The 27332-nt window shown below is 32.7% G+C and overlaps 1 protein-coding gene and 1 long non-coding RNA gene across 5 annotated transcripts in view; one reads left to right on the top strand and one right to left on the bottom strand.

The window, feature by feature from the left end:
- LOC127704814 (glycoprotein-N-acetylgalactosamine 3-beta-galactosyltransferase 1-B-like) overlaps positions 1 to 12068 on the top strand; it is a 94073-nt gene extending 82005 nt beyond the window's left edge. For all 4 annotated transcript variants that reach the window (XM_052209033.1, XM_052209034.1, XM_052209035.1 and 1 more), the window contains 2 exons: positions 7712 to 8370; positions 11817 to 12068. In XM_052209033.1, coding sequence (XP_052064993.1) covers positions 7712 to 8370; positions 11817 to 11936 — 779 coding nt within the window. In that variant the 3' untranslated portion in view covers positions 11937 to 12068. The remainder of the gene's footprint in view (positions 1 to 7711; positions 8371 to 11816) is intronic.
- A 4593-nt stretch (positions 12069 to 16661) lies between these two features.
- Positions 16662 to 22140, bottom strand: LOC127704841 (uncharacterized). The gene is made up of 3 exons (XR_007983543.1): positions 22057 to 22140; positions 21476 to 21646; positions 16662 to 16841 (listed from the first exon to the last, which is right to left on the bottom strand). It is a non-coding gene; the product is annotated as an uncharacterized LOC127704841 (long non-coding RNA).
- Between the last annotated feature and the right edge of the window lie 5192 nt (positions 22141 to 27332).

Genomic DNA, 27332 nt, shown 5'->3' on the forward strand with positions numbered 1-27332 from the left:
GATACGGTTACAACATACTCGTATTGTATTTGATATATATTTTATATTTTGGAGAAGATCTTGCTGTACTATTTTTACCCATGATTATGTTTTTGACTCTGGTAGCAACGGTTAGCTTATGATAAGGTATATACTATTAAATTTAGAGCGAGGGGTGTTGACCCTAGCACTTAATTTCCTAGTATATACATTTTCATTGACTATCCAATTTAGCACATACAATGTATTTACAACTCGAGTAATCTTATAATTGGTCTATTGATAGTTTGTTTTCACCGACTACTTGTTTCACAGGTGTTTGTAAAAGTGAGTCAATTAATATGAATGTGAATTTACTTACTAGTATCACAGCTGTCATATCTGTACAATGTGTTACAGCGATTTCCCATATATTAAGCTTATGAATGCAGAAGAAAAAGACTGGGAACTTTGCGGTTTAAATGTAATCAAATATAAAAACATAGAGGTTTTTAAAGGCCCTAGACTCCAGAATGAAGTGATAGCAGATGCTGGTGTAAGTATGTATATTGAGGTCAGATGGCAATTTAAATTCACCAAAATATAAGCACACTGTGAATTCAGAAATTATTGCGATGTTTTTATTAATGCGAATAATGCGACCGGGTGCGTATCGCAATATTAAGAACTCGCATTCAACAGCTGATATCTGATACATTTATCTGTATGCAGATTTTCCTGAAATCGCAATTATTAATCTCGCACTTTTGTCCGATCTTCAAAAATCGCAATATAAATACACGTTATAATGTCTGAATTTTAAAGTATATAATAGTTTAATGATCTTCAGTGGCAGGTGGGCGTTCTACATGTTTTGAAAACATTTTTCAATTTCATAGTGAAGCTAAAGCTATGTTAAAGTTCATGTGGACCCTTTGGCTAAAATGGCTGTGTTTTCACCTCGAAATTTACTCTGAGTACAGACAAACCTGTGAATCAGGAAATTTAATGCATATTATGCTTTAGAAAATTCAAAACTTACCTGGATTTTTCAGTGCACTTTTTTTTTCGTTCCTACAAAAGGTGCCAAAACAAGTATTAGATACAGAACAAAGGTAACAAAAAAAACAGGCTGGTAACAAGCGTTGCCGTATAGTTTTTTCTGCACGAGTAGTCAGGTCCCTTGCTACTTTGTTTTGTATCTTGACTTGTACGACGTTTTGAATTAGAAAGTAATAAATTTGGCATTTTTAAGACGATTTCATAATTTAAAATATTAAACACAAAAAAATGTTCATTCTGGTTTATGTACTACGATGTTTGGATATTATTAAGACCTTAATAAATTAGGGATTTTGCGTTAACACTAGAGTTTTTCAATTCTTAAAGCTGTGTCCGAGTAAAATTATCGTTGATTACTTTGATACATATCAGTGACGTAGGAGTAGATTGAAAAGGGAGGAGACTTAAAGTGGCAAGCAAGAAAAAAAGATTAATCTAATAGTTTTGAAGTAAGTTTATGTCCTCTTTGGTAGCCATTTTATATTTCAAATACAAAATAAAATGCCAAAAATTGTGGGAGGGGACATTGTTTTGCCCCTCACTCTTGAAAGTGTGTGGAGCGGATATTGACCCCTTTTTTCGACTCCTATGCCCCTGTATATATATATATAAAATTGAGAATGGAAATGGGGAATATGTCAAAGAGACAACAACCCGACCAAAGAGCAGACAACAGCCGAAGGCCACCAATGTGTCTTCAACGCAGCGAGAAAATCCCGCGCCCGGAGGTGGTCCTCAGCTGGCCCCTAAATAAAACTGTGTACTAGTGCAGTGAAAATGGACGTCACACTAAACTCCAAAACATATAAATGAACTAAAATTAGTAAAACATACAAGACTAACAAAGGCCAGAGGTTCCTGACTTGGGACAGGCGCAAAAATGCGACGGGGTTAAACATGTTTTCTGAGATCTCAACATTCCCCCTATACCTCTAGCCAATGTAAAATAAAGAAACACATAGCAATACGCACAGTAAAACTCAGTTCAAAAGAAATCCGAGTCCGATGTCAAAATATGTAACAAAAGAAACTAAGCAAAATGACAATGATACATAAATGAACAAAGGAATGCTAGCAGTTACTGACATGCCAGCTCCAGACCTCAATTAAACCGATTGAAAGATTATGCCTTCATCATATGAAAATAAAGTACAATCCCTCCCGTTAGGGGTTTAGTATCATACCATCATAAAATTTATGAGAAGAACATAACCAGTATCATGCCAACAGCTGGTTTTAGAATAAATGTGTTTATTTCCGATGCAAAGACCCTATGAGTGAATCAATATTAATACCAAAATATGCAATCCTTAATGACTTGACAACAGTATCGTAACTATATTCTTTACGAATAAGTCTGTTTAAAGGTTTGGTCAGCTTTTGAGGTGAATGCCGACATTTTTGTGCTTTGTAAAGAATATTACCATAAAATATTGGATGTGAAATACTTGAACGTATAAGATGTCTGCATGTTGATTTATATTTACGAATGATGTCCTTGTACCGATGATAAAATTTAGTAAACGTTTTGACTAGTTTGTGATATCGAAAACCCTGGTGTAATAATTTTTCAATAATACAGAGATTTCTATATATATGTAAACGCCTAAAAAATGTACAAAACAGCACCAATATAAAAAAAAAGATTTTGGATAAGAAAATTCAAAACTTTGGCACCAAATGGGATAAATGAAAAGATGTAGTTCGAATTCGCGCAGTGCTTTACATTTGGGTTATATTATTTATTACTACACAGTCTCTGTTTCTATTTCTTTACCTTTGTCAACTCCTTAATTTTTTGTAATTATACCAGTTTAAATTTGCTTGGTTTTATTCATTTTGGAGGGATGAACAAGTACGCAGTCACGTTCAATTATCTAACCTTTGCCAAAAGTGTGCAGTTTGGAAAGTTTTAAGGCCTGGCATTCACTAGATATATAAAATCTAAATGCATATTGTGTTTCAGAAAGATAAAATCTTTTTTGGATTTTGATGGGCATTTTTTTTCCTTCCTGCTGTTGGTGTAAAAATAAACAAACACCTAAATTACATTTGATACTGTCCACTCAGTTACACCCTTTAACTCACCTATTGTTGTGTAATTATTTATTGTCCTTCCATTGCCCATGCCAATCAAGGACAACCAATTCAATGCAATACAGTTGTTCCCCGAAAGGGAGCATCTCAAAGATTTACCCAACTTAGTTTATTTTTACACCTTCTGCAGGAACGAAAAAAAATCCCCATCAAAATCCAAAAAAGATTTTATCTTTTTGAAACACAAAATGCATTTAACTTTTTCACATCTAGTGGATGCCAGGCCTTAAAAGTTTCAAAACTGTACAGGTAAGTCTGTACACAGAGTAGTTTTTGAGGTGTAAATACAGCCATATCTGTCCATTTGTTATGATGAACCTTAAATCAATAAAATAAAGAAAACATACAAATTAGAAAAAAAAATGTTTCTCTTTTTTATGAGGAATAACATGTATTGAAAAATATTGGATTTTGTCCCGTTTTTTTTTTTTTATTTTTAGATCCACATATTTTGGAAATCAGTTTATTTTCGTGCTCATTAAAGTAATGTGATATTCGAGTATAACCAAGTATTGATAACGTGGCACAATATATATTTTTCATTTTCCATCCAATGTTCAAAGTGGGTGGTAGTTTAGTTGACGTGGCGTTGTCAGTTTATTTTCGACTTATGAGTTTGAATGTCCCTTTGGTATCTTTGGCCTCTCTTTTAAAAGTTACTTTGATTTTGAGATTCCCTTTTTTTTTTCGTGTCCACAAGAGTGCCAAAATAAACATACACCTGAATTTCATTTGATAAGGTCCACTCAATTATACTGTTTAAATCACCTATTGTTGTACATGTATCTATTGTCCATCTATTGTCCAGGTAAATTTAAACAACTCGGTTATGTTATTACATAGGGGAGCATCTCAAAAAATTTTCCAAACTTAGTTTATTTTGGCACCTTCTCTGAGAACGAAAAAAAGGAATCTCAAATTCCATAAAAGTTTGTAATTTTCTGAAATATAAAATGCATTTTAGATTTAATTATCTAGTTCCTGCCATGCCTTAAAACTTTACCAGGTGCACAGATTTCTCTGTACTCAGAATAAAATGTGTGATGTAAATACGACCATATTTGCCAACAGGTTTTGATGAACCTTAATTAAAAAAAAATATAGATATTTATGTCCCATCATAGCGGATAGGCATTAAAAAACTGACTATCAATAGATTAATTATAAGATAGCATGTTTCGAAATTAAAAAAAAAATAAGTAAAGCTAAATCTATTTCAAAATATAGATATCGGTGGCTTATTTTCTTCAGACATTATAAGTTTTTCAATATATAATTAAAGGGATCACGTTCCTTAAGAACGTAAACAATATCTCGCCATCATCATCAAGTTGCTTGAATTTCCAATCGCAAGGTTTCATGGTACCTGATTTTCTTGTGTACAAGGGAACTGCATGGGTGATGAATAACTACAATAACAAGATTGCGTTATACTCTGATCAAAATTTTAAGAACCATATTGTTATATAATTCTTTATTTCAATGATAATACATTGTAACTTCTATACTATTAAATGAGAAGACCACATTTTTTGTGTCGCTTCTCTTCCTTCCACAATAAATTAATCATCATGCCTCTGTGTCCTATAGGTACCATGCATAGTCGCATTTGTTATCCTCGCTTATGATTATTCAGTTTGGGTTATTTTGGGAGGGAAACGAAAATAAAGGCGTCCGGATATTATTTCCGTCATCGGACGGACTTTTAAGTCATAAACAAGACTTCCGTTTAGGACTGTTACACATAATTTTCATAAGAACTTGGGGACAGGACAATTATTTTCGCGTTTTTCTGTATACTATGATCATACATATAATATAATAGAGAGTCTCTGTATAATATATCAGTGACCGCCGTGGATAGTCAACTTGGAATCGATAGTAAATAGCACATACACTTTATTTTATAGTATATGTATGTTCATAGTGTACAGAAAAACGCGACAAATAATTGAAATTATCAGAAAACAAAATATAACGGACTTTGGAAAAAAGGGGAGGGCTAAAAAAAATTGTCCTGTCCCCAAGTACCTATGACTTTTGATACCTTTCCTGAAATTCTCCAGTCATAAAATCTTTTACAAAAATTCATCCTACAACAGTTAACATACTTTCAACCTCGCTCTAAAGGCCCGCGATTTCGCGGGTGTGTTCTAGTGTCTTTTAAAACGAGAAGCGAAAGATACGAAAGGGGCATTCAAACACATAAGTCGAAAATAAACCGACAACGCCATGGCTAAAAAAGAAAAAGACCAACAGACGAACAACAGTACACAAAACACAACATAGAAAACTAAAGACTGAGCAACACGAACCCCATCAAAAACTTGGGTTGATCTCGGGTGCTTCAGAAGGGTAAGCAGATCCTGCTCTACCCGTATAATAAATACGAAATAAAACATTAAATAAAAAAAGCATTTATTTTAAACCAAGGATTTCAATAGTAGAATATGTTAAAACATTTTTATTATGGACAAAAGAAATATTAAAAAATAGCCAGTGGCAATTTTTGTTTTTAATATCTTGATTACAATACAATGAAATCTTATTGTTGGCATTCATGCATAGTTAATTAGTACACGGGAAAAGTATGGTCTATGAAACTTAGAAGGTAAATTCAAATAATTTGATTGGACGAAGTTGTCAGTTTGTGCTAATATACTAGAGTTAAACCATTGCTGTGACGTCAGCCTATTCATTTACCGTGGATTCTTTTTTTTTTTCGTCACTGGAAATCGAACTCCGTCCTTGAATTGGGTAATGTTGACTGATATCAAAGAGGTTGTAGGTGGATGGTCCCCCAGTTCTGTATTCTTTATTTTTTTCTTTAGTCTTTATATTTTTTCCCGATTAATCTCTATTCTTTATATTTTAACATCATTTTATTCTCTATTCATTATTTTCGGGATCTATTTTTTTTTTTTTTTATTTTTGGGCCCATTTTTCTGCAGTATTGGTCCATTCTTCTTTAATCTGTAAACCCCATCCAGACCCTCATCAAACATATCGACGAACCTCTCGGTTACCAATTGGTGGAAGTCAAAACTCCTTTTGTCACTGTTATCTACTATCTATTTAGGAGTAGATCTTACTGTACTAAATGTATATGTGCAAATGTTTAAGTTTTTTCAAAAATTTTAGTAAATACTACCAATGGGTTGAAGTCAAAACATTGGTTTTATTTATATAACAATACGATACATCATTATGATCATTGCATGCCATCTAAATATTTCATTTGTATACGACGGACAATAGTACATGTAACAGTTCATAGCAAAAAGGATCAGCAAAATAACATCTACAAATAAGTCAACATGGCGGAAATCATCATACTACTCCATATAGGAGTTATTGCTCTTGAATGACTATTTTTGAACTTTTTGCGAAAACTATACAAGAAAAAGAGAAACTTTGAATATCCAAAATAATCAGCAGGACAAAATCTACTAACAAGTCAACGTCGCCGAAATCTTCAAACGATTTGTCACGGGTTTTATTGTCCTTGATGGACGATTTCAACTAAATTTTTTTTTGGTCTTTTTTGTGGAATCTTTGGTAGAAACAGAGAAACGAAAAGAAAAACAGAAGTAATAAGTAATATTAGTTCTAGAAATAATTCAACATGGCCGAAATCATCATCAAATTCTTTAATATAAGTTATTGCCCATGGATTACGAATTTTGTGTTGTTAGCATAAACTATAGGGAGAAACTGTAAGCAGCATATATGATCAGCAAAATAAGACCTACAAATAAGTCGGTCTAAATTGTAAGTCGACACCGCATATGAGTTGTTGATGTTGAATGACGAATTTTATCCGTTTTGTGATTTTGTCGGAAACTTTTTTAAAATAGAGATAAACTATATACAGAAAAATGTCAGTCACCTCCTTATAGGAGTTAACCGATGACTAGTGTTTTACCTAATATGTTGGAAAACTGTAATGAAGCGTATATACGAAGATAGAACAGCAAAAAATTGTCAGCAAACCAAATTACACAAATATACAAATAAGCTATTGCGAATGAAAACGTCAATAGGCTAATTTTTTCATGTTTCTTAATTATGTTGAAAACTATTATAATAGACAGAATCTTTGCTCTACAAAAAAAATCAACAAGACAAGATTCTGTTAAAAATATAGATATTATTGACATGAACATAGATAACAATTTTAAAAAGCAAAAATGGTCAGCAGGATAAGATTTCCAAATATGTCAATATGGCCGAAATTGTTTATCAACTCTCAATAGGAGTTGTTGCCCTTTAACGAGTTTGATTATCCCTTTGATATCTTTTGCCTCTCTTTTGTAATATATATCTATTACAAAAGTTGGGATTTATAACAGGGGCCCCGAAAGGGAAAGCATATTGTGCTCAGAACAAATTTTAACACATAGATGAAAAACTTGATTGCTATGTTATTAATATGCACTGCCACACTTCTATCTCCATATTAAATTCTTAATGACCGTAGCAATCACATGATTGATCGATCCAAAGTAGTAATAAATATATTTGAAAATAAAAATCTTAGTCAAACAGAGAAATGGTTTACACAAAGTTAAATTTTCTTTTATCAAATTTGTAGATGATAATAATATCGCAGAAAATCTAGAAAAAAGAGTTCGAGTGTTATGTTATGTAATGACATGTCCAAAAAACCTGGAGACAAGAGCTATTCATGTTAAAAAGACATGGGGAAAAAGATGTAATATATTACTATTTATGAGCTCAGTGTCAAATTCAAGTTTCCCAACTATTGGTCTGAACGTTTCAGAAGGAAGGCAACATCTCACTCAGAAGGATTCTGGTGCATTTGATTACATTTTTGAAAACTATAGGGATAAAGCTGATTGGTTTTTGAAAGCCGATGACGATACTTATGTTATCCTAGAAAATTTAAGATATTTTCTAAAAGACTATAACACAAGTGACCCTATTTTCTTTGGACACCATTTTAAAATGTTTAGTAAACAAGGATATTTTAGTGGAGGGGCAGGTTATGTTTTGAGCCGGGAAGCACTAACAAGGCTCGGTACTAAAGGAAAGGATCCGAAACTATGCCGAAAAGACGGTGCTGCCTCAGACGCCGCAACTGGACAATGTTTGGAAAAGGTTGGGGTTAAAGTTGTCAACTCAAGTGATGCACTGGGTCGAAGTAGATTTCATTGTTTTGAGCCAGAAAGTCATTTGTTTGGAGACTATCCTGAATGGTATTACAAATTTGATGCAAATGGGCCTCGCAAGGTAATGTACATGTATATCTTAATCTAATACTTTGATTTATTGTCATAGAGAAAATTCGAGATATGTCTGACAAAAAAAAAATCTGTGCAATTTTTGGGGAAAATTGACTGTTTCCAGATGATTTTGTCGTGTAAAGAAAACACAAAACAGTAAATGTTTTCCCAAAATTGCACCGATTGTAAGCTTGATTTTACTTCTTTTAGTTGCTCTCACTTGACCGAGTACAAGAATGCCCTACCACAGAGTATGTAACTTGTCAAAAAATCATATACTCCAGAATCAGAAGTCAGTAATATGAAAATAGTCTAATAATAAATCATGAATTAGTATGTCTTTTTGAAGTATTAGGCATGCAGACATCGTATTTCAATGGTATTTTTATTATTGGCTTCCAAAGTAGCAAGACTTGTACTTTTTATTTATATATATATTAGCTAAAATCAAAATTCAATCCTTTTTAGCTCACCTGGCCCATCACTTGGCGTCCGTCGTCCGTCGTCCGTCGTCCGTCGTCGTCGTCCGTTAACTTTTACAAAAATCTTCTCCTCTGAAACTACTAAGCCAAATTTAACCAAACTTTGCCACAATCATCATTAGGGTATCTAGTTTAAAAAATGTGTCCGATGACCCCGTCTGCCAACCAACATGGCCGACATGGCTAAAAATAGAACATAGGGGTAAAATGCAGTTTTTGGCTTATATCTCTGAAACTAAAGCATTTAGAGCAAATCTGACATGGGATAAAATTGTTTATCAAGTCAAGATCTATCTGCCCTGAAATTTTCAGATGAATCGGACAACCCGTTGTTGGGTTGCTGCCCCTGAATTGATAATTTTAAGGAAATTTTGCCGTTTTTGGTTATTATCTTGAATATTATTGTAGATAGAGATTAAACCTGGTTTTATAGCTGGCTAAAATACCGTAAGTCGAAGAAACATAAACAACAGAAAAAGACGAAAAGACACAACACAGTAAAAAAAAAACACTACACAACCAAGTCCGTAACATGTTCGAAGAGATAACTCCAACTGTGCATTAGTTTCCTTACAAGTAACAACCATGTTTAGGGAAATAAGGAGATGGAACAAAATCCTAAAACATATCGTATCAACTTGGGGATATATACTCCATTTGCAATTGTCACTATATAGAAACGGAAAGTTTCTTGTGAGAAATTTATATATTTGTTTGCCTTAAAGTTTAATTCTGAATCGATTGTTATTGTCAATTTCTAGATGTTAAGGTAGCACTACAGTCTATCAATGATTTTTTGAAGATATTTTTTTTATCACATAATTTTGAATTAAGTATTATTCTGCACAGTTTGTAAAAATCCCAAAGTCATTATCATATCACAACAGGGAGTTAATTGATAATGAACTTATGTAAATAAAAGGATATGGTAATTAATCTAAATATATAGGCATTTGGGAGGGGTTAATATGTCAATCATCTGTTGATACCAGTGTCCAGCTGTTAATCCCTGACCACAAGATAAATATTGTGGTCTTATCTTATTGTATTACAACAAACGTAATTTATATAACATGTTTATAAACAGAGAAAAAGAAAAAGATATGAAAAGGAAAAAAACTAAAGGGAGGAAATCTACAAAAAATGAAAAAAAATATGGAAAAGAGTGTAAAAGTGTCTTTGAAAGCCTCTGACTGCCTGTATAAATTTCTTCTATTTGGTCTTCTACATTTAAATACAGTTTTAGGCATTTTAGCCAATTTTAAGTTTATGTGAAATTTTTCAATTCCATAAAACCCAAAAATCATGTGGGAGTGTCTTTTTTTAAAGAAGTGGATGGTCTTGGATCTTTTTATGAACATGTCTTTTGATGCACAATTTTAATGTTCTAGCTAATTTCAATAATAGTATATTTCTTTTTAAAATACAAATGAAAATTATTCTTTATAGTGAGAATAATAATGTTAAATATTGATTATATGCAGCTGGTCAATCCTGTTATTCTCTTATCTTAGACTGTCTAGACAGAGGCGGAGCTTTGTCTATATTTCATTACTACATCACAGATATTGGTCAAATCTGTGACGTCAAACTCCCGCCAAATGCCAAGTTAGTGTTGCACAGTGCCACACATAATGCAAAATTTACAGCATTAGAGCATCAAAGAGACAAAGTGTGTGGTTCTATTGATAAAGTAATGGTGTCAGAACACTCCTGGGGTGTTCCCAGTGGAATTTTTGTATTTATGTTGCATTTATAGGGGTTCTAAGGGGGAAATTCCGTTTTTAGGTCATTTCTCAGAAAAATTTTCATGAGATTTGTTAGGAAAAAATGAAAATATAAACTTTATGGGTACCCACTTTGGCTTGACTTTGATATATGTGATTAAAGGGAGTATTTTCTACAATACCGTGTTCCAGTTTTTGGATAATTTGTTTCTAAATGAATTTATAGGTCTCCAAATATGAAAGGTGAAATGAGGTTTGGCACTCAGCAGTTAAATCAATATATCTTCTTACTGGAGGCATATATCAATAATCTGAGACACGGTTTTGCAGCTTGTATATGGTTGATTAAAGGAATGAAAACAAATTTTTACTACCATTTGACCTGCATGTGCCATTTTCATCCAAGTTGGAAGACCACTTTTTGGCAATTAATGAGCTATATTTTGAGATTTATCATACTAAAAATAAATTTATCTATGGATTACAAAAGAGTAATATTTCAGCTTTAAAATGAGTTAAAGATTTTAAAAATCCATTGAGTAGTTTTGGAGAAATTAATCTTTAAAGACTGTTGGTTAGAGTCAGAAAATTCTGACTGTAGTGCTACCTTAAGCAAGATATTGAACAAATCTAACTGTATCTGTGGGTTTTCTGGAAAGTTCAAAGGGATACTGTAATGTTTCTCAATTTTTGAGTGTGATACTTTTAGAAATTAAGCTAAAGTGAAGTTAAAAGTTGATATCATCTCCAAAACATACAAAGGAAGAAGTAGACAAGAGATGGGGCACGTTTGGTTCCCATTCGACTGTCTTTTGAAAATTACGTTCACCAAATGTAGTTGTTAGAATTATTTTACAACGCTTTTTGATAATCATAAACAAGTTGTGTATTTGTTCTTTAAGATTTTTGTTTATTCGAGCGTAATTGATGATTATAAAACCAAAAACTCTTAATGTACGCGTGCGCACTGAAATAGGTATTATGCGTTCAAATATCTACACATAAGCAGTATTTCTACTGTTCGATTTACAGTTTGCTTAATGTTTTGAGTTTGTACTTGTTGAAACCATTATGGTTTCCTTTACAATGACGGTGTCAATTTCTGCCATCTTTTTGTTATTTTGGACTTCTGTCTCAATTATGCCTGTCCTGAATTTTCATTAGTTGAATTCATGTCATCTTTTGGATTTTCTTGGGTTTTTTTAGACTATCGTACTTGTAACATATAAAGTTTATATTCACAGGGTATGGAGAGTATCAGTGACCATGCGATATCCTTTCACTATGTCAACCCAAAACTAATGCATGTCATGGATTTGTTAATTTACCATTTAAAACCATATGGTATTCATTCAACTAAATGAACAGAAACAATATGTGAACAGAACCGAAAAATACGAGTTTTGTACAGATTAAAGCGAAAATTTAGAAGGTTAACGAATGTTTATGAGCCAGTTCAATTCAATGTTTTTTTTTTAATAAAATATTAAACATGGTTTTGCCTGTTATTCTTCCAAATATGATTTCTTCATTGCCCACTTTGCACCTAACGTTTTCATTTTATCAATATCCTTTACTTGTGTTGTGATATAACAAAATTGAGTCATAATGTCATTATCAGTGTTGTAAATCTTACTAAATAGTATTTTATCCTGCAATAAGCACATAGCTGCAATTACTCGTCCAATCGTATTGCTTAAATTTCCCTTTAAAGTTAGGACACGGAAAACATATGTACCATCAACGTTTGAAGGAAAAGTTGAAGCAATTTGATTAGACGAGGAGTTGTATATTATTCAACTGTTTTAATTGTTGTCGCTCTGCTATAATTTATCTTATCGCTAAAGACATTTAAGCTCCGCACCTACCGAATTATCCTCGAATTTCTATGCCAAAATGATTTACTTATCAATTAAAATGAGCTTTTAACAGGCTTTAAGTAACTTCGAGTACTCTTAGATTGGTACTTTTGTGTTTTGTCTTGTTGATATATGTTGTTTTTGTGTGTTTCGTGACATTCTGAGGAGTCAAACCCTTGCTATCAAATGTTTACAGTACTTCTGGTGTGCTGTTAGTTGTTGTGGACTCTGATGGATTGTAATTTCTTTAACGGACATGACACATCTTTTTTATTTATAGGGAACGAAAAATCATGTCTTATGTCATTTAAGTACTACTACCGGTATAAAGTTTCTCGTGTGAAACTTTAATTTACCTTAGTACTTCTGTGTTGGCTGATTGACGCAAAGTTATATCGATTTTTTCAACTTTTAACCGCCAACAATGAAATACTGCCTATATTTCTGTTCTTTGTGTGTTGCCTGTAAACACACAGTATAAAGTAATCGAATTAGACTAACTTACGTTTTATTTTATCCATCCAATGGACAAAGACGTGAGCTAAATAGGATCGTTTGTCTATCCAATGGAGGGGCCTCGGTGGCCGAGTGGTCTAAGTAGTTACTACTACTGTAATCACTAACCAGTCAACACTGAGGTTGTGAGTTCGAACCCCGCCGGTGCGGGTGCACTCGACTCCAATCTTAATTGAATAGGATTGTCAGTTTTCCTATCGAAGGTCGGTGGTTTTCTCCGGGCTCTCCGGCTTCCTCCACAAATAAAAACTGGCCGACACGAAATAGCACACAAGCGGTGATTAAAAGTGGCGTTAAAACACAGAACATCAAATCAAATCAAATCTATCCAATAGACATCGGCGTAAGATAGATGGGGTGGTTTGTCTATCCAATGAACATAGACATAAGTTTAATAGGGTGGTTTATCTATCCAACGGACATAGGCATACATTAAATAGGGTGGTTTATCTATCCAATGGACATAGACATAAGTTAAAAGGGTGGTTTATCTATCCCATGGACATAGATTTATTATAATAAGTTTAAGGGGGCTGTTTACATGATCAAAATATGTTTCTATCTTTCATGATTCATACGACCATTGACATCAACCACAGTTCAGCACGAAAATAAATACAATTTCACTGATATGAGAATATAGATTGAAACAATAGCTCATCCCGCTTCACGAAATACATGTAGAAAAACAATTAAATTAAAACAACAAAAACAAACATCAAAACGAAAACAAAGCAATCAAAAACAAACCAATATAAACATCTAAACGTCTAAACATCTAAACAATAAACAAACCAAAATAAACATCAACCTCCAAAAAAAACTTATATAATTATCTTAATAAAAACAAACCAACATAAACATCGAAACAGAAACAAAACAATATAAACATCGAAACAAAAACAAACCAACATAAACATCGAAACAGAAACAAAACAATATAAACATCGAAACAAAATCAAACCAACATAAACATCGAAACAAAAACAAAACAATATAAACATAGAAACAAAAACAAACCAACATAAACATCGAAACAGAAACAAAACAATATAAACATAGAAACAAAAACAAACTAACATAAACATCGAAACAGAAACAAAACAATAGAAACAAAAACAAACCAACATAAACATCGAAACAGAAACAAAACAATATAAACATAGAAACAAAAACAAACCAACATAAATATCGAAACAGAAACAAAACAATAGAAACAAAAACAAACCAACAGAAACATCGAAACAGAAACAAAACAATATAAACATAGAAACAAAAACAAACCAACATAAATATCGAAACAGAAACAAAACAATAGAAACAAAAACAAACCAACAGAAACATCGAAACAGAAACAAAACAATATAAACATTGAAACAGAAACAAAACAATATAAATATCGAAACAAAAACAAACCAACATAAACATCGAAACAGAAACAAAACAATATAAACATAGAAACAAAAACAAACCAATATAAACAAGACAAAATGAGTTTTTTTTTTTCTTTATAAAATTGTTTTCCTACGTATATTTTTCTCTCAGTTTTATAGAAGATTTTTTAATTATCCAACGTTTTCAACATCAACACCAAGGAGATAAATTGAAGAATTTATATTTTGTCCATTTCATACGACATGGTTGCATCCCCAGTTTTGGTTTCTTTCAACGAAAAAATTAAAAAATTAAATTGCGGTCTCCTCTATACAGAACCAAAGTAAGTCTTCTGTATGTCAAATTGTGTCATTCTCAGTGCCAGAAGTAGTTGTTTTGCTGTCTCGGTGTTTACAAGAATATGATCCTTTTTTATATACAGGTATCAGTTGCTAGGAAACAATAGATGATGATTTTTCTTAAAACTTTTGATAGATTGTTTGATTGATTGATAATTTAATTCTTCATCAGCAAACATCATGTGTGTCGCTGCAAACATCATGTATGTCGCTGCTAGAGAAAATGTTCACAAAACAAAATAGCTCAAACAAAAGTTAATTCAATTTGTTTTGGTTGCAGATTTGCATAAACTTACATTGTATCAAATGGTAAAAGCTCATTCAAAACACCAGGCTTATCATTTAGTACGTCGGACGCGATTTTCGCCTACATGATGCTTATCAGTTGTGACCAAATAACTAGAGGCTCTAAAGAGCCTGTGTCGCCCACCTTGGTCTATGTGCATATCAAACAAAGGACACTCTCCAACATTGTAGACAAGAATAGACTTCATGACAAAAATCTCTATTTTGTTGATCTTGTACTACTGATTTTTAGTCTGTTTAGTTTCTCTCTATCTTCTTTAGTTTTTGCTCAAAACACAAAAGAGGGTAAAACATAATCCTCATGTAAGGGCAATCACTCCTACGAAGAGTGAGTCTACTAACTATATCGGCAAAATTTGACTTTTTAATAGATCTCGCCTAACTGATTATTTTTGTGATTTAAAGTGTTTATTTATCTATTATAATTTAAATCATATAAGGCATAACGGGAAAAAAAATGTTTCTCTCAAATATCATAGTCTTCATGATAATAGGCAAAAATGAAAAAAATGGTAAAATTTGTCATTTATGGGCAATTACTCCTATAAGAATTTGTCTAACAGTTTTGACGTATATGGACAATTGGTAGAGCTCATTATTCTGAACATTTTTGCTCCTTTCAGATTTTCTCTATTTATAACGGTTCAAAAATCAATAGACAAAACTTGCTTTTTACCACTATGTTCAGAATCTATTTTTAGCCATGTCGGCCATGTTGGTTGGTAGGCGGGGTCATCGGACACATTTTTAAACTAGATTCCCTAATGATGATTGTGGCCAAGTTTGGTTAAATTTGTCTCAGTAGTTCCAGAGGAGAAGATTTTTGTAAAAGATAACAAAAATTGACAAACAATTGAAAATAAAGGGCAATAACTCCTTAAGGGGTCAATTGACCATTTTGGTCATGTTGACTTATTTGTAGATCTTACTTTGCCGTACATTATTGCTGTTTACAGTTTATCTCTATATATAATAATATTGAAAATAATAACCAAAAGTTTCTTAAAATTACCAATTCAGGGGCAGCAACCCAACAACGGGTTTTCTGATTTGTCTAAAAATTTTAGGATAGATAGATCTTACCCTGATAAACAATTTTATTTCGTCAGATTTGCTCTAAATGCTTTGGTTTCACAGATATAAGCCAAAATCTACATTTTACCCATATGTTCTATTTTTAGCCATGGCTGCCATCTTGGTTGGCGGGCCGGGTTATCGGACACATTTGTTAAACTAGAAACCCCAATGATGATTGTAGCCAAGTTTGGTTAAATTCGGTCCAGTTGTTTCAGGGGAGAAGTTTTTTGTAAAAGTTAACGACGACGACGGATGACGGACGCCAAGTGATGAGAAAAGCTCACTTGGCCTTTTAGGCCAGGTGAGCTAAAAACGGTTCGGAAGCCAAATCAAATACTTGGTTGTAGAGCATTAAGAACCAGATATTTCTAAAAGTTTTTCCAAATACGAAAAAGGCAATGTATGCCTGGGATTAGAAAAACCTTAATAATTCAAAAATATTAAACGCAGTAAATTTACAAAAAACGGAAATCAATGATTTTTCATGTCAACACAAAAGGACAAAAATACCCTCGGGGACAAAACTCAACAAGCAGTGGCATCTACCCAGTGTTTTTTTTTTTAATTCAACACGTGTATTTTTATTAATTATATAATTAGCAACGTTTTTCACAGAGTAAGTACTGATTCTGTCAGAAGACTTTAAAAATATATTGTTATTTACCACAATCATTTTATTGGCGTTAACTTTCCTTGTGGTTGTAGTTGGTTTCCATCCCATTATTTCAAAGCTACTAGTATCTGTCATGCTCCCATCAGAATTAATAACTGCTGTAAACTAAAGAAGTATTGAGGTGAATATGTAAATATGTTAAATTGATGTTACTTTATGGGTATGCAAGACAGGAAAAAAAAACCTAAATGTCACATTTGAATTTCAATTTCAGCTTGAGAGTTACCCGCACAATTAGAAACAAACAAAATATATAATGCATTTACCTGAAAATTCGACAAACTTGTTCCGATTTAATTGATTTATTTTTGCTTGCGTTCACTGGCAAATATTGAATGTAACTATGATCGAGACGAGTATGTTCGAGACGAGAACAATTTCAAAATTGATCTAATAGGTAAGTTCTGCAGTGAGAAATTTGGACTTCTACTTGAAAAAAAAGAGGTTCTGTTGAATAGAGATACATATTTTGCTTGCAACATAGTTTAAGTTATAGTGTAAGACTATCTAGCAACTGGCCGAGCAAAAAAATGAGATATCTCATTGTTATCCCCATTACACAGATAAATCCAAATGTCATGATATAGTGAGAGATGTCCCAGTGTTATAAGCACATGAGAGGTAACATAGTATTTTAGCATTACTTATCGATATCTCAGTGCTGTTAGCCTTAGTGAGAGATATCCCAGTGTTGTTAGCATTAGTGAGAGATATCCCGATGTTGTTAGCTTTAGTGAGAGATATCCTAGTGCTGTTAGCATTAATGAGAGATATCCCAGTGCAGTTAGCATTAATTTAGTGAGAGATATCCCAGTGCTGTAAGCATTAGTGAGAGATATACCAGTGCTGTTAGCATTAGTGATAGATATCCCAGTGCTGCTAGCATTAGTGAGAGATATACTAGTGTTGTTAGCATTAGTGAGAGATATGCCAGTGCTGTTAGCATTAGTGATAGATATCCCAGTGCTGTAAGCATTAGTGAGAGATATACCAGTGCTGTTAGCATTAGTGAGAGATATGCAAGTGTTGTTAGCATTAGTGAGATATATCCAAGTGCTGTTAGCATTAGTGAGAGATATCCCGGTGCTGTTAGCATTAGTGAGAGATATACCGGTGTTGTTAGTACTAATGAGAGATATCTAAGTGCTGTTAGCATTAGTGAGAGATAAACCAGTGCTGTTAGCATTAGTGAGAGATATCCCGGTGCTGTTAGCATTAGTGAGAGATATACCGGTGTTGTTAGTATTAATGAGAGATATCCCAGTGCTGTAAGCATTAGTGAGAGATATACCAGTGCTGTTAGCATTAGTGAGAGATATGCCAGTGCTGTTAGCATTAGTGATAGATATCCCAGTGCTGTTAGCATTAGTGAGAGATATACCGGTGTTGTTAGTATTAATGAGAGATATCTAAGTGCTGTTAGCATTAGTGAGAGATAAACCAGTGCTGTTAGCATTAGTGAGAGATATGCCAATGTTGTTAGCATTAGTGAGAGATATCCCAGTGCTGTTAGCATTAGTGATAGATATCCCAGCGCTGTTAGCATTAGTGAGAAATACCCAAGTGTTGTAAGCATAAGTGAGAGATATCCAAGTACTGTTAGCATTAGTTAGAGATATCCCAGTGTTGTTAGCATTAGTGAGAGATATCCAAGTGCTGTTAGCATTAGAGAGAGATTTCCCGGTGCTGTTAGCATTAGTGAGAGATAAACCAGTGCTGTTAGCATTAGTGAGAGATATGCCAATGTTGTTAGCATTAGTGAGAGATATCCCAGTGCTGTTATCATAAGTGATAGATATCCCAGCGCTGTTAGCATTAGTGAGAGATATCCAAGTGCTGTTAGCATTAGTGAGAGATATCCAAGTACTGTTAGCATTAGTGAGAGATATGCCAGTGTTGTTAGCATTCGTGAGAGATATACCAGTGCTGTTAACAGCATTAATGAGAGATATCCATGTGCTGTTAGCATTAGTGAGAGATATCCCAGTGTTGTTAGCATTAGTGAGAGATATACCAGTGGTGTTAGCATTAGTGAGAGATATACCAGTGGTGTTAGCATTAGTGAGAGATATACCAGTGCTGTAAGCTTAGTGAGAGATATACCAGTGCTGTTAGCATTAGTTTAAACAATATTTGTATTCAGATAAATCAATACATAGCATACAATTCTGATACATGAAATAAATAGGATTCAGGAACAAGCAAAAATTGCTTTGGCATTAGTGAGAGATATGCCCGTGCTGTTAGCATTAGTGAGAGATATCCATGTGCTGTTAGCGTTAGTGAGAGATATCCCAGTGATGTTAGCATTAGTGAGAGATATCCAAGTGCTGTAAGCATTAGTTAGAGATATCCCAGTGTTAACATCATTGATAAATATCACAGGTTCAATAGCATCATTAAGAAATATCACATCGTTATTGACATTAGTGAGAAATTTTTTGAGTGTTATTAGCGGTAGAATGAGATATCCCATTGCTTTATCAATTAGAGAGATATCCCAGTATTATTGGCATTAGTTAAAGATACAAATTTTATTAAGCATAAATGATATATCCGTGTTATTAGCATCATTTAGAAATATTCCAGTGCTATTAGCATTAGTGAGTACTATTCCGTATTATTAATACTAAACGGGATAGCCCAGTACTAATTGGAGAGATAACCCAGTGTTATTAGCAAAAGTCAGAGATAACCCATTGTAATAAGAATTAATGAGCGATATTCAAGTGTTATTAGCATTAGTGAGGGAATTCCCCGTGTTATCAGCATTAGTGAGGGACTTCCCAGTGTTATGAGCATTGGTGAGAATTATCCAAATGGTATAAGCATAACTTAAAGATATCAAAGTGTTGTTAGCATTAGTGAGAAATATCCCAGTGTTATTAACATTTGTTAGAGATATCCCAGTATTATTTGCATAAGTAAGAGATTTGATAGTGTTATTTGCACCATTGAGAAATATCCCAGTGTTGTCAACATCAGTGAGAATTATCCATGTGTTAAGCATTAAAACGATAGCTCCTTTAACAAAGTATTATATAACAAAAGCTTTGAACATAGATAAATAAGAAAGAGTTATGTAAAATAATTGCGTTTCAGTGAAGAGTTGGTGATGTGGAAATGGTGAAACTCGGTTTTAAGATTCAAATGAGAAAAGGTGAGTATAGACTAAAATGGGTAAAGGTAAGTATGGACTAAAATGGGTACAGGTAGGAAAAGACTAAAATGGGTAACGGTAAGTACAGAGATAACTGTCAAAGGTGTTTGATCTTGGAAATGCAATCCCTTTTGTCAATTAATTAATTAATAATTTTAAGCCCGCTTTGATTGCTGATGAAATTGATGTTAATAATTTAGAAAGAGGTTTCCTGGAGCACTCGAAAGACCAAGCAATATAACGAGTTAATTAATTAATTAATTAATTCGGTATATTGCTGGGTCTTTCAAGTTAATTACTTCGTTATATTGCTGGGTCTTTCTAGTTAATTACTTCGTTATATTGCTGGGTCTGTCAAGTGCTCCACGAAACCTCTTTCTAAATTATTGACATCAATTTCATCAGCAATCAAAGCCGTGACGCTACCTATTCTAGAGGTGGCGTGAATCAGATTTGATACTAAAAAATTCCAAAGATCTTTTAGAGTACATACAAACTAAAACTCTCTCATCTTGTAATAGTAATAAAACATTTGACTTTTCTACACTTAACAAAAAATTCTCTGAAACTGACATTATCAAGATGCTTGAATTCTTGATTGACAACATATTTATTACTTTTGGAGGACGTGTTTTTCAACAAACAATCGGCATTCCCATGGGAACTAGCTGTGCTCCTCTTCTTGTCGACTTTTCCCCTTATTTTATGTGAGGCTGACTTCATACAGGAACTTCTTAGAAAGAAAGAAAAGAAGTTAGCAGTATCCTTTAATTTCACTTTCCGTTGATAACTATGTTGAACGCATCTATCCCATCGAACTTGAGATAAAGGATACAACAGATACAGTTAAGTCTGTCTCATATCTTGACTTGCATCTAGAAATTGACAATGATGGTCGGTTGAAAACAAAACTTTACGACAAAAGAGATGATTTCAGCTTCCCAATTGTGAACTTTCTATTTCTATGTAGCAACATTCCAGCAGCGCCTGCATACGGAGTATATATCTCCCAGTTGATATTCCAGGGCTTGTTTTTCCTATCATGATTTCCTTGATAGAGGGTTGCTGCTCACAAGGAAGCTATAAAACCAAGAGTTCCAAGTGGTGAAGTTGAAATCGTCACTTCGTTAATTTTACAGACGCCATCACGAGTTGATTAACCGTTATGAAATATCCATTTCACAGATGACAACGGATATTTTCCAATTGTCGTTACTACAATCCCGTCCCCTTTTCCCGAATATGACCCACCGAATTTGACTCATCACCTGGTTTGTATGTGGAGCAGGATCTGCTTACGCTTCCGGAGCACCTGAGATCACCCCACTTTTTGGTGGGGTTCGTGTTGTTCAGTCGTTGGTTTTCTATGTTGTGTTTTGTGTACTGTTGTTTGTCTGTTTGTCTTTTTCTTTTTCAGCCATGGCGTTGTCAGTTTATTTTCGACTTATGAGTTTGAATGTCCCTTTGGTATCTTTTGCCTCTCTTTTAAGCCGTGTATATCGTGAAATTGCATTACCAGTTTTAGTGTGCATATTAAAACATATTCCGTCACCATTCTTTATTTTTTTAGCTTTTTTACCTTTCCCTTGGGCGTCTTTTGAAACGCATTCCTCTCCTAACTTATACTTGTAAACCCGCGGTTTTGGAATTGCATCTGATGAGACGGTCATTGTCCAGTTCTCGTCTTCTTTTTCATATTCAACGGTTGTAGTAGCATTACGATACTTGTCTACCAAATCTTCAGGGGCCCCTACAACACGTCATAGTCCTAACATTAAATTTGATACAAAATAATCCAATATCAGAAAATGTTATTTTGAAAATGATTATGTAATGAAACAGAACAGAATATTGTCTTCTCAAAAAACTGTTGATTTACTGGAAAAAACATACAGAAAGGTTTGAATGCGAGACAAAAATGAGCAAAATATAGAGGTATACTAGAATGACTGTAACACCCTTATAGGGTGCGGAAATTCATTCAATGAAAAATGTAAATTCCAAAGATATCTAATAATTACTGAATTTTGCTTTAGAATATTAATAAGTGGAAATATCTCGATTTAATTGTGTATTTTGCCCGCAATGCCACTGGACTTTGTGGTAGTCATCTATGTATTTTGTGTGATAACAGATTGCGAAAAAAATGGGAAAACTTACCAGTCATTTTGCAGTATTCGTCAAAATTTTTCCTTGAAGCTTTATTTCCTTTCCATTTTCCTAAGAATTGTGACATCTTTAAAGAGCAGATTCGTTATGTAAAAGTCTTTTGTACAAGCAAATGATGGTTAGTTGTGTAGACCAACGATCACAAATACAGATTTGCATTGTATCAGTGATTGCCCCATTCAAATTATGATTCGTCACACAATTAATGTATGCGTCCTCGTCTTCAAATTATCTAAGATCTATCTAAAGGGTACTTTGTTCATGTATGAACAGTCAATTAGTCCATGTTTGGAAATTAACCTGTAATCAAATTATAATTAGTCAACCCAAAAGTATAACTTATCATCAAACTAGACAAGAACAGAATCCCAAATCAGATCATGACGGTAATAAAAATTGCACTGCATAAATGTTTCATTAGAATTCAATATTTTTGATTGGCAGGCAACAATCGCGAGGCATTCCGAAATCTTATTTTATTTCCGGATAGAATACAGCATTCATGATTACATGTGCTTGTCGTGACAAAGTTACAACAATGCATAAGTACACGTTCGAATAAAAAGGACTTAATGGGTAATTTCATGGTTAAAGCATTTAAAAGATGCCATCATAAAAATTAAATGCTTCTTTTTTGTGATTGTATACGGTTGTAAAAGCGTTGATCGTATGGACATTCAAAATGCGCTTCGTGTAAATTGTGCTTCGGTCAACTTTTTTAAACCCCAATAAAATACAAAAAGAAGCATTCAATGCTTAAAAATTAAAATCTGCTATGTTTCTTGCGTTATTTCTTGTTTGGTTTGTTTTTTATGCCAAAAGAGTTCACTCGTATTAGGTAAGGTTTTCTTTTTATCTTGCACATCCTTTTTTCTTACTTATCTCATATGTTGATATTACTCCGAATCTTACTGCAACTCACCGATATCATATGTATCTTAACATTTTTTTTATCGATAGTTTCCCACATTTTTTATAAAATTCCGTAGACACCTCACACAAATCAATTTAAGGAAATTAATTAATTTATACAGATAATCTAAATTGTGAATTGTCTTGAGAAAAAAAACGACGAAGAGTTCCAAGTTTTTCCATACGATAATTAACTTATTATATGAGTCCCTCTGATATCCTTTTTTCGTCAGCTCGTAATGTTTTATTTTTATTTTGTGTTAAGGACAGATTGTACAGGAATGCCCACGGTTACGAAGCGATGATGAATAAAATAAGACGTGGGGTTATCCTACGGTACTGTAGTTCCGGCTTTTGTGATAAATTCATACGCTTGTGTATTGGGCAACAAAGATATTTAAAATATAAAAGAACAAATTGCAAGTTGACAGGTCGACAGTTGACGTAAATTAAGTCACAAAAAAAATTATTTCATTACACCAGAATAATGCTTAATTGGTAACAATTAACAAATAGACAGTTGACAGGTCGACAAGTTGACAGTTGACAATTTAAGGTCGACAGTTGACAAAAACTATGAAAAAAAATGATTAATTAATTGTGTACCAAAAATAATTATTATAGTGGTTGTCAGTCGACAGGTCGATTTGTCGACAGTCAACAGGACGACAGTTGAATTTTGTAATACGTACTCTGTAGGACACGAAATACATTTTTACAGAGGATGACCTTGAGGTCATTCCGATGTATTGCTATCGCCTAAATTTCCATTATGCAAATTAGTTTTGGGATTTCAACCGATCTATAAAAATTATAGATCCGCGGTCATTACAAGGGAAAAAAAGTGCATTTTTATACCTGCGATTCCGTTCTCCGTTCGTACGATGTTTCATCAAAAAATGGAATAATTTCGGTTGTTGATTTAGTACTGAAAATTTGAGTGAATTATCTCCTTATTAAATACGGTTTTATATGTTTAATTGGTGTTTAAGAAAGAGGTCAGGTGCTCATGCTCATTCATAAAATTATCGTTCATTCATGAATTTATCGTAAAATCAAAATCACTACACAGGTCACACAGGTTGTATACGTAGTGTCAAATGATTACCTGTTATCTAAAAATAGACAAACTTAACTGACTCCCCTTACTATAGTGTGTGATACATGTAACATTTTGTGAGGGAATTCGATGTTTGCTATACCACTGTTCATTTCAACGCACTTTATGACGATACCACTTTATCAATATGAATGAAATTTTTTGCAGTGTTTTAAGAAATAATTTTACTTTAAAATCGTGTATCATTTGTGAACTATTAAATGTTTTACAAGGACGAATTTTCTGTTTAAAGTCAATAAGTGTGTGAACTTTTGAAGCCCAAACTTTTTATAGCCTTTAATACGCTAATGAAAGATCCGAAAACTATACCCATACAGAACGACATTTTTTTGAAATTGTAGCAAAACTTTTGGTTGAAAAATTTTAATTCGTTATTGCATAAATATCAACTTGAAATATCTGTCATTTTCTCCCTACCCAGTTTACCCCTATTACTCATTATGATGTGGACTGGACATTATTATTGAATCTTATGCAATTTGATTGGATTAAGTTATTATAAGATTACCTTCAAACTGTTCATATTTTTTCGTACGAGTATATTGATTAAATCAGAGTGTGCATGAATGTGTACAGTAAATTAAATGACCTGCAAACTGGACACTGGACCAGTCCATATTACGTTTTATCAATGAATAGAATTTTTTTTTTTTTTCCCAAATTACAGGGCCCATAAAGGGCATAAAATCAGATACAATTGATTTACATAATTGGTAACAACAACAATAATAGCAGCATATAGATAGATATTTAGTATATAAGCATTGGTCAGAATCGGATGAATGAAACTTAAGGTATGAAAGGTAACAATTGCCACTTTTTATCTTTTCACATAATTTTCCACATTCACATTAGATAAATTATTTTTGATAGCCTATTGCGGAGAAAAAAGAGAAAGTTTACTGTATTAACGTTCTATTCCATTAAATACGCCATTTTTCGAAGATAAATGCAGAAAACATTTTATGCACGGCTACGCCAGGTAAAATTGTTGTTTATCCTAACAAAAAAATACAATTTTCAGTTTCATTAGAATATTATAATAATAATAAATCCCAAATTTATCATAGTAGTCATTAGATAAAGTCCTTATATGTCCGATCTGCCTATTTTTGGACATCAAAAGAAAATACAATCGTTTTAAGGTCAATTTCGTCTACCTCACACAATCTTGTTAGGCACTATAATGAAATGGACCTGAAATGTATTTCACATGTTTCCTGAAAATTGATAAATATCAAAGCAACATAAAGCTGTTTGTTCTAGTTCGTATAATGACAATTTAATGTCATGTTTGTTTGTGATGACCCCCCTTTTCGGGATTGCATCAGAATTATAGTTATCTCGTATCGCATGAGGATGACACATATCAGCTGAGCAATTATGTTTGGGACTTAGTTTTAAGAAATGATGTCAAGGTGACATTATGAAAATATTTTTAGTAAGCTGAAATATATATTTATTTTTTACATGTTTATGTCTTGTAAGATATTTTATTTCTGTCCCGTTTTTCAACATTTGCGTCTGGAAAGTTGAAATGTTTTAACTGAATGGTTAATTTAAATTTATTATGAAAATTGTTAAAATTAAATCAATAAAGGAAATTATTGCCCAGTTACAAACACTACCAGGGGATAATCCATAATGATTTTTTTTTAGTTATATGTTTCAGCACATGTATAATTAACCCCAACTTGGTAAGCCTGGTAAACTTGTTGTCTCCTTGTGAAATATAAAACATATTTAAAATGATTTCCTGCTAAAGTCTTTTATTGATATAAAGTTAAAACCGTCTTGCTTCTCACTAGTCAACACTCCTGTCCTGTCAGGTTTAATTCTTATATATATGGATGAAAAATAAAAGTCCACAAAACATTAGCATGACAGCAATTGCTTTTACAGCCTTTAAGGCTTTGATTTTTTTTTACAGAAGAGTGTCCACCATGCACTTGCACTGCACTATAATAATAGTAGAATAGAATGATATACAAATAGATGAAAATTATATAAACATGCAACCGTAATATTAATATAATATATAACAACAAACCAGTGTATTCTCTGGAACTATTATTATATTAGTATAATAGTCTAAGGTATACTGATTTGTATCACTACAATATAATATTTATTACGGTGAGGTTGAATTACCTGTCATTTATTCATCATCCAAGCACGAACTTGTATCAGAAAAAAAAAATCTGTAAATTAACCTCAGTTCAGGTATAGAGATGTGATCTGTTTCTGTGACATGTGCTTTTGGCCATCCACAAGAACATGCGGTCATCCGATGTTCAGTACTTCAGTACTTTGATTTAAATAGTTTGGCCTTTATATACAGACATCCTATACGAACTTTTCAAAAAGTACTAGAACTCATTGATGACTTTGACAGAATGAACACAGAGAATAGATTCATGCGCTTATGAACTGTAAATACATACAAACTTGTCTACCTCATACATTAAATAGATTTTTTCTTAGGAGGAAATGTTTATGAAATTATAACTTGCAAACTATTTTTTTTTCTAACCAGTATTACTTTTCTTTCTTAATAGATTTTTTAAGTTACCAAAAGTTATATACTGTTTCTCAATTTAATAGGACAAGTTTATATATTTTTCTTTTCTTTTTAAAAGATAAATTTAATCGATAATTTTTTTTACTATATTATCACAATATTCATGATATTAGCATTTCCAAATAAAGAGTTTTAATTTTGTTAGATGTGGATTATTTTAGGCCGTTATTAAAGACGTGATTGTAAATATTTATAAGTTAAATATTTATTTATGTATTTTATTGTAAATTGTGTGTCTCATAAGTCTATATAGGCTGGGCAATGATCTTCGTTTTAACTGTTTTTGTATTGAAAATGTATATTTACTTGTACATGTAAGATCAATATGTGACACTTTAATAAAATAATCCAACATGTAACACTTTAATACTCAAATATGTGACACTTTATGAAATAATCATTATCTTATCTATCGTCGTATTTCAAGCATCAAATGATATGTGATATTTTTGGGATGAAAAATGTAAGATAAAATCGAGGAAAACATATTGCACAAAATAGAAATTTTGTAATTTGACTAAAATTGAAAAGGACAAAATATTTTGACATTAATTTACATACAAAATTTGGTGACTATGTTGAACGAATCTATCCCATCGAACTAAAGATAAAGGATACTACAGATACAGTTAAGTCTGCCTCATATCTTGACTT

Source organism: Mytilus californianus, unplaced genomic scaffold (genome assembly GCF_021869535.1).
Source record: "Mytilus californianus isolate M0D057914Y unplaced genomic scaffold, xbMytCali1.0.p SCAF_6, whole genome shotgun sequence".
NCBI classification, from domain to species: domain Eukaryota; kingdom Metazoa; phylum Mollusca; class Bivalvia; order Mytilida; family Mytilidae; genus Mytilus; species Mytilus californianus.